Genomic DNA, 8,700 nt, shown 5'->3' with positions numbered 1-8,700 from the left:
GCCACCATGCCCGGCTAATTTTTTTGTATTTTTAGTAGATACGGGGTTTCACTACTTTGGCCAGGCTGGTCTTGAACTCCTGACCTCGTGATCCACCCGCCTCAGCCTCCCAAAGTGCTGGGATTACAGGCGTGAGCCACCGCGCCCAGCCTAGGATGGAGGTTTAATGGAAGTTGGTGAAGCTAGAATTGGGCTTCAGGTTGGGACTGGGCCTGGTGTTGGGGATGGGGTTGTGACGTATTTGGGGTTGGAGATGGAGTTAAGGACAAGTTGTGGTTGAGGGCTGGGATAGAGGTGGGGATGGGATGAGACTGGGGCTGAGAATGGAAATGGAATTGCAGTTGACGATAGGGTGATAGGTAGGGGTTAGGGACATGGGGGCTCTGTTTGGGGAATGAGGATGGTATTATGGTTGGTGGTTAGTGACAGGGATGGGGCTGGGAGTTAGGGATGAGGTGGGAGATGGAGTTGGGCTTGGGAATGGGTGTTAGGGTTGTAAATGGGCTCATAGGTGACCTGGGGTTGGGGTTTGGGATCAGAGATGGTATTGTGGTTGGGGTTTGGGATGGGGGTTGGGTTGGGAATGAGTATGGCATTGAAATCGGAGATGGGGTTGGAGAAAAATGTTAGAGCAGGAGTTGAGGTTAAGGAAGGCGATGGAAATGGAGTAGACATTCTCCTCAGTGGATGAAGACAGGAACTTGTGTCTGCTTTGATTCCTGGTGTTTCCCTAGGGCTTGGTAGGGTGCCTGGCACGCAGCAGGCACTCAATGGATGTCTGCTCAATGAATGGTAAAGCAGATGAAGTTATCATTGGAGCTTGGGTGGGGGCTGTTGGGGCTGTGTTTGGGGTCCTAGTCTTCCCCCTCCCCTGATACACACCTGGTGACCTTAAAGATCCTGAGGAGGCGCACACATCGGAGCACTGAGATGCCCAAGGGCTGCATGGTGCCCACCTCCACCAAGGTGGTCTCCAGGATGCCCCCACAGACCACGAAGCAGTCAAAGCGGTTGAAGAAGGAAGAGACATAGGCAGAGGGGCCCAGACCATACAGCTTGAGAAGCATCTCCACCGTGAACAGACAGAGCAACACTTTGTTGGCGTACTCTGTGGGGAGATGGGCAGGGGTGATTGGGCTGGCCAGTTTCCGTGGTGACATGTGGGGAGGTAACTAGGGACCATGGGGTGACCCAGGGTAGCTGGTATCAGGCCAGGTGCTGGCTGAGGGAAAACTTAGGGCTAGGGATTGGGGTGAGTTTGTAGGTCAGAGTAGGTGAAGTTTTGAGGGGCTTGGAGATGGGGATGTGGGGCAGAGTCGGGATGGGGGCCAGACTATGAATCCAGAAGACCCAAATTCACAAGTAGAGTTAGAGTCTAGGGTTTCTTTGGGATTGGGGCTGGTTTGTGGGTTATGGGTTAGAAATGTGCTCAGTATTCAGGCTGGGGCTGAGATTATAATGAATAATAGTAAGAGCTGACACTTACAAAGTGTTAGCTCTCTGGTGGGCTATGTCCTAAGCACTTTTCACTTTACATCATTTACTCCTCTTTGCTGCCTCATGAAGTGGATACTATTATCTATCATCTCCATTTTGTAGATGTGGAGAACTTGTCCAGGCAGTGTGATGATAAGAGCCTGGATTCTGGAGCCAGGCTGCCTGGGTTCTAACTCCGGCTCTGCCACTCACTAGCTGAGTCCCGAGATTAGTCGTTTAACCCCTCAGTGCCTCGGTGCTCAGTGTTCTGTGCCTTAGTATTTAACTCGCATAAGGTTGTGGTGAAGAAATTGTCAGTACACATAAAGAAAGGTGCTGAGAAAGGAGCTTGAGGCACACAGCAAGTTCTACCTGTGTAAGCTACAAGGTGGGATGGAATAGGCTAAGGGCTCTGGATTTATTTGGGGGGAAAGGCAGTGTCTTGGGGGCTGAGGCACCCTAGAGGTCCTGGATTTAAGCTTCTGGGGTAGAAAGAATAGCAGGCTGGGGGAGACGACTGGCAGGCTGGGGGTGTACCCTGGATCTGGGTGAGCCACACAGGCTGCCCATGGTGCTCAGAGGCGATGGTCAGCGTGTTGAGGAAGACAAGCAACAGTACAGCCCAGTAGCAGGCATTGGACTTCACAGCCCGACGGCAGCGCGCCCGAAGGACCCGGTTGGCTCGGCGGAGGCGGCGGCTGGGGGAAGGGGAGCCCACAGGCTGAGATCACCTACCTAAGCCGGCCCTGGGGGGCTCAGGTGGGGGGTCTCAAAGGTGATGAGGGCTTGGAGGTGGGGGGTTTCAAAGTCATGGAGTCAAGGATTCACACAACTTTCCCAACTCACCAGACCCTGGTTTTCATGATCTTGTTTCTGAAAAAGAGGGGGGATGGGAGGTGGGTGTCATAAAGGGCAGAAGGGGAGTCAGTAACTGGGGCCAGAGGTCAAGGACTGAGGTCGAGGCTTGAGGCTAAAGAAAGGACTAGAGTCAGGGTTTGGACTGGCTTCTGGGCTGCGTCAGGGGCTGGGGGCCCTCACAGGCATCGTGTACAGCTGGCCAGAGCCCCCTCCTCCTCATCTTCATCGCCCTGGGTCTCTGTCATTGAACCGGTGTCACTGGCTGGGAGGCTGGCTGTAGGCAAGGTGGGGATAGTGGTCAGGACCTGAAGACCCCAAGGTCCAACCTTTGGCTTTCACCTCTGCCTACCCACCCCCACCCCAGCCTGGCTGGACCCCCACCATGGCTGCTGGTGGAGTGTGTGGAGCGAGTGGAATGACTGAACCAGCGCAGACGTCCACGCCTCCTATTGGTCAGCTCGGTCAGCTGTGGCCCTGCAGGGAGAGAAAGGACAATCAGGGAGGACATACTGGGGGCAGGGTTAGGGCCATGTCTAGGGTAGGGGCATCATTTGGAGTCTTTATAGCTGAGGTTGGTCTTGATTCTGCATTTTGAGCCATAATTTGGGAGGGGGGAGCTGGGGCTAGAGTTGTTGCAGATCAGGCCTGGGTGGGTCTCAGGAGGGCAGACCACATCTAAGGCACTCAGGGAATGGGCCAGATTGGAGTTGCCTACGATGGCCCGCCCGGCCCTCTTCAGCCATAGAACCAAGGTTGCCATCGGCGGAGGGGTCCTCCATGTCCAGCTCTTCGGCTTGAGTGATCCAGTCCAGGTAGCCCCGCAGGTCCTCCTCCATCTGCTGCTTCTCCCGCTGCTTCTGGAAGTCCCCGCGAGCTTTTGCTTTCTCTCTCTCCTGGGAGAACTCCCTGAGGGAGGAGGATAGAGGGCTAGGGGGAGGAGCCAATCTGAACACCTTGCTTTCATCTCTCCAGCCACACTAGCCTCCTAGCTACTCTTCGAATATGCCAAGCACATTCTAGCCTCAGGGCCTTTGCACTGACCATTCTCTTTGCTTGGAATGCTTTTCCCTCAGATAACCACATGGTGCACCTCATCTCTCTTTTTTTTTTCCTTTTCCCCAGAGACAGGGTCTCACTCTATCACTCAGGGTGGAGTGCAGTGGTGTGATCATAGCTCACCACAGCCTCGACCTCCTGGGCTCAAGCAATCCTCCCACCTCAGCTTCCTGAGTAGCAAGGACTACAGGCATGCGCCACCATGCCCACCTATTTTTGTTCATTTTTTTGTAGAGATGAGGTCTCACTATGTTGCCCAGGCTGGTCTCGAACTCCTGACCTAGAGTCATCCTCCCGCCTTGGCCTCCCATAGTGCTGGAATTACAGGCATGAGCCACTGCACCTGGCTTCTTTCACATTTTTACTCAAATAACACCTTGTCAAGACAGCCTTTCCTGACATCCCTATTTATAATCACAAGATCTCTCCATTCTTATCTCTTATCTTTCCTTTCTTTCCACAGTACACATTCCATATAAAACACTACATATATGTGCGTGCCAATATATAAATGCACACACTTATTTTATTGCATATGTTGCTACTTTCTGTCTCTCCCCATCAGAATGTAATGCCAGGAAGGCAGAGATTTTTGTCTTTTGTTCCATTCCTAAAATTGTGCCTCACATACAACAGATGCTCATGATTGAATGAAGGAGTATTTCAGATCGGTTTTGAAGGATGCCTAGGAGTTTGCCAGGCACAAAGAAGCAGGCAGTGGCTGAGGGGTGGGAAGCAGGGAGTGTCTAGATCCCTCACCCACTCAGGACGCCAAGCACAAGGTTGAGGACGAAGAAGGACCCAAAGATGACAAGGCTCACAAAGTACACCCAGGGCAGTTCATACCCCATGGCATCTTGCATCTGGGGAGAGAAAAGGCATGCATCCCTCAGGGTAGGCAGACACTCCTGCGTGAGTGTCAGGGAGGAAAGGCAGGTGCAGCCTCCGAGCTCTGTGCCCACAGTCCACCTCACCCAGTAGAGCACATCAGTCCAGCCTTCCATGGTGACGCACTGGAAGACTGTCAGCATGGCGAAGAAGAAGTTGTCAAAGTTGGTGATGCCTCCATTGGGTCCTGGCCAGCGCCCGCGGCACTCAGTCTGGTTCAGCGTGCATGCACGCCCCGATCCCGAAGAGGCACAGGGCGATGGGTCCTCCTCCGCTTCCACCTCTGCAGGAAGACTGGAGCTTGGGGCTTCGAAGCAGGCCCACTCTCAGTTGCTGCCACCCTGAAGCCCCGCCCACTTAGGAAGTTCCACTTGGGTACTAGATTTTTCTTTTACTTTTTCTTTTTCTTTCTTTTTTCTTTTCTTTTCTTTCTTTCTTTTTTTTTTTTTTTTTTTTGAGACGGAGTCTCCCTCTGTCGCCCAGGCTAGAGTGCAGTGGCAGGATCTCGGTTCACCGCAACTTCCAGCTCCCGGGTTCAAGCAATTCTCCTGCCTCAGCCTCCTGAGTAGCTGGGATTACCCCCGTGTGCCACCACGCCCGGCTAATTTGTTTTGTATTTTTAGTAGAGACGGGGTTTCACCATATTGGTCAGGTTGGTCTCGAACTCCTGACCTTGTGATCTGTCCGCCTGGGCGTCCCAAAGTGCTGGGATTACAGGCGTGAGCCACCGTGCCCGGCCAGTCCTACATTTTTCTAAGGCAACACTTAGCTCCACTTCTAGGGCAGAACCCTGCGAGCTCCCTATTCTGAACCACTGGCAAGCTAGGGATCCCACCAACAGGGATTTAAATCCTGGCGTGGAGTCCTGTAAATAACAATGAGGCAAGAGCCTGGGGGCGGAGTCTTGTGAATTTGGACGGGTCTCTTGAAAAGAGGGGAGGATCAAGGCATGGGCCGGGGGCTGGGTAAATGGTCTGAGTGTATGAGACCAGTCGTGGAGAATATAGTTTTTTTTTTTTTTTTGAGACCGAGTCTCACTCCATCGCCCAGGCTGGAGTGCAGTGGTGCGATCCTATCTCAGCTCACTGAAACCTCCACCTCCCAGGCTCAAGCGATTCTCATGCCTCAGCCTCCCGAATAGCTGAGATTACAGATGTGCACCACCACGCTCGGCTCATTTTTTGCATTTTTAGTAGACATGGGGTTTCACTATGTTGGCCACGCTGGTCTCCAACGCCTGACCTCAAGTGATCTATCTGCTTCAGCCTCCCAAAGTGCTGGGATTACAGGCGTGAGCCACGGCGCCCAGCCGAGGATAATTTTTTTTTTTTTTGAAACGGAGTCTCGCTCTGTCGCCCAGGGTGGAGCGCAGTGGTGCGATCTCCACTCACTGCAAGCTCCGCCCCCCCGATTCACACCATTCTCCTGCCTCAGCCTCCCGAGTAGCTTGGACTACAGGCGCCCGCCACCGCGCCCGGCTAATTTTTGTATTTTTAGTAGAGACGGGGTTTCACCGTGTTAGCCAGGGTGGTCTCGATCTCCTGACCTCGTGATCTGACCGTCTTGGCCTCCCAAAGTGCTGGGATTACAGGCGTGAGCCACCGCGCCCGGCCGATAAACTTTTTAAAAATTGTTTTAATTTTGTTATTATTATTATTTAGAAACTGGAGCTCACTATTTTGCACAGGCTGGTCGCGAACTCCCGGGCTCAAATGATCCTCCCGCCTCGGTCTCCCAAACGCCGGGAATACAGGCACGAGCAAAGGCGCAGGGTCTTGTCTTAAGTGCGGGGCAGGACCTTAGCCTGTGGGTACAGTCTTGTGATGGGGCGGAGTTATTAGCGAGGTGGGGTTGTAGTCTGATTTAGGGCAGAACCTTGAATATATGGGTGGGACTTGATTATCTGGGGATGGAACCTGAGCCTGGGGGCGGAGTCTTGTGAATTTCAGCGGGTTTCCCTGAGTGCAGTATTGGATCTAGAAACCAGAGGAGGGGGCATGTTCTAACTAAGAGGGGCGGGCCGACTAACCGGATCCCAGGAAGTAGCACGTCTTGTGCATTCGTCCGAGGAACAGCTCGAGCCCAATGATGGCATAAATGATGATGACGAAGAGCACGAGCAGTGCAATGTGCAGCAGCGGCACCAGAGCCTTCATGATGGAATTGAGCACTATGTGCAGGCCTGCGGGGAGGGAGGGGTAGGCAGAAATAAGGGCGGGGTCAGCTCAGCCCCACCCCCACCCTCCACCTCCGACCTCGGGGGATGTGCCACTCACTCGGGACCCCAGACACCAGTCTCAGTGGCCGCAGCACACGAAACGCCCTCAATGCCTTCACATCGAAGCCTCCTGGCTTTCCCCCGGTGTGCGGGGCGTCGCCTGGCCGTCCGGGGCCCTGCTCCAGCAGCACGCTGAACAGCCTGATGGGGGAGCACGGAGCAGGGAGGCGGAGGTCAGGCCTTGGGATTCCCCCCTCCACCCTAACCTTCTCAGAAAAGCACAAGTCCCTGTAACTAGAAATAGAAATGGGTTTTAATAATATTCCTGATTCTGGCTGCCGAATGGGGGCGGTTTGAAAGAGTCGCTTTCCTGAGCCCAGAATGCAGCAGGCCGGAGGGTAGGAAGGCGACTAGGGTGGGGTGCCCCCCGCAGACGCGCACCCGACAACGACGATGATGAAGTCGAGTAGGTTCCAGCCATTGCGGATGTAGGCGCTGGGGTGGAGCACCAGCCCGTAGGCCACGATCTTGAGCACCGTCTCCACAGTGAAAATCACCAGGAATACGTACTCCACCTGCTCCTGGGGGGTGGGACCGGGGGCGGGGCGGGAAGTCGGGGAGTTATTTGAAGGCGGGGTTTGACGGGGGCCTGGGGAGCATAGTCAGGACCGAGGGTGGGGCTGGGCCAGGCAGGGCCATCCGGGTCAGAGAGGGGGCGGGGTCTGGCTGGAAGGAGTGAGCTCTACTGGGGCTCTAGCTGGCTGGGAACGGGCTGGGGCGGGGCGGGGCGGGCCTTACCAGGTTGTGGTTAGCAGTGTTGGAGTCGTCCTCAGGGAAGGGGATGTAAACTCCCAGGGCCACGCAGTTGGCAAAGATGGTCAGCAGGATGAGGATGTCGAAGGGCCTCAGGTGGACACAGTCAAGGACCCTGGCAGAGTGGCACTGGAACCCCCACACTCCCTTGGGGACCTCCCACCCAGCACTGACCCTTGACTCCCAAGGTGACAGGTCCTGACATTCTCGACCCCTGCCCTGACAAGGCCTTGACTTTGTCCCTCCTGGAAATCTTAGCCATCCCCAACTCTTGCTGTGATTCAGTCCTTGACTCTTGAACCCGGGTGACCTTTGCCTTTCTGAACCGGCCCCCCAATCCAGTTCTTGACTCTTGACCCTGATGACCTCGGCCCTCCTCCGTTCCAGCCCTGACCCAATTCTTGACTTCTGGTACCCTGATGACCCTTACCCCTGGGCCCCGCCCCTGCCTTCCAGGATGCTTCCACTCCACGATGCTGATGCAGGACCGTCGCAGAGGATTGGCCAGGGTGAGGCAGAAGAGTGCCCGAGGTGACCGCTGGGCACTGGCCACTGCCACTGTCTTGTGCTTGCTGTGCTGGTTTCTTCGCTTAGGGGTCCCTAGGCCTGATGCCCCACTGCTTTCACCTTCCACAGCTGGGGGCCCGGGGCACAGTCCCCATTCGGGACCAGGGCCTGCCCCATTGGCTGGACTGGGCTCTGGGGTGGTGTCTATATGGAGAAACTGTGTCAGGGAGGGACAGGGTATTGGGGCAATTGTGGCTGCTTCCTACCTGATCCTGTCCCTCTGTTTGAAGGAAGGAGAGAAGAGCATGGAAAATTAGGGAGAGCTGGGAGTAACTGGGTTAAGGACTGGGAAGTAAGAGTGTTCCAATTAAGATTAGGGCTAGAGTGAGAGTTTACAGGGGAGTGAAGGTGAGATTACATTTCCAAATGCAGTAGGGTTTGGTGTTTGAGTTGGGGGTAAAGTTTAAATTGCCACGTGGTGGGCAAATTTAAGGTTAAATTTGAGTAGTGGATTTTGGGTTAGGTTGGAGATAGGTTTAAATATAGGTAGGAGTGGAGCTTTGACTAAGAGTTAGGACTGGGTATTTGAATGAATTGGAATTAGAATTAGGATACAGGTTAGGGTCAAAGTTGAGTTTTGAGTGGGACTTGAAGTTTGCATTGGGGTTTTCAGCTAAGACCACTCCCAGTTCCCATGGTCTCGTTTCAGCCTCAGAGCGGCAGTAGATTGGCCTGGTTAAGATTCTCAGCTTTGGAGGAAACAGGCTGCCTGAGTTTAAATCCTGACTCTACCACTTGGTAGCTATGTGTTGCCTTGGGCAAATTATGTAATCTCTTTGAGCCTCAGTTTCCTTATCTGTATAAAAAGGATGATAATAAGAGTA

General features: G+C 54.1%; 1 protein-coding gene across 1 annotated transcript; it reads right to left on the bottom strand.

The window, feature by feature from the left end:
• Positions 1-882: 882 nt before the first annotated feature.
• Positions 883-7,139, bottom strand: LOC111535208 (voltage-dependent L-type calcium channel subunit alpha-1F; the record flags this gene model as incomplete). Its single annotated transcript, XM_026450280.1, has 11 exons — positions 6,938-7,139; positions 6,555-6,697; positions 6,308-6,460; positions 4,365-4,561; positions 4,150-4,253; positions 3,050-3,240; positions 2,716-2,808; positions 2,515-2,608; positions 2,323-2,349; positions 2,014-2,174; positions 883-1,108 (listed from the first exon to the last, which is right to left on the bottom strand). Coding segments are annotated over exons 3-11 (1,220 nt in total), but the record flags the coding sequence as incomplete, so codon positions are not given.
• Positions 7,140-8,700: the final 1,561 nt, after the last annotated feature.

Source organism: Piliocolobus tephrosceles, unplaced genomic scaffold (assembly GCF_002776525.5).
Source record: "Piliocolobus tephrosceles isolate RC106 unplaced genomic scaffold, ASM277652v3 unscaffolded_16696, whole genome shotgun sequence".
Taxonomy (NCBI): Eukaryota; Metazoa; Chordata; class Mammalia; order Primates; family Cercopithecidae; genus Piliocolobus; species Piliocolobus tephrosceles.
The sequence above is the reverse complement of the archived record's forward strand: the minus strand, read 5'-3'. Positions and strand labels throughout refer to the sequence as shown.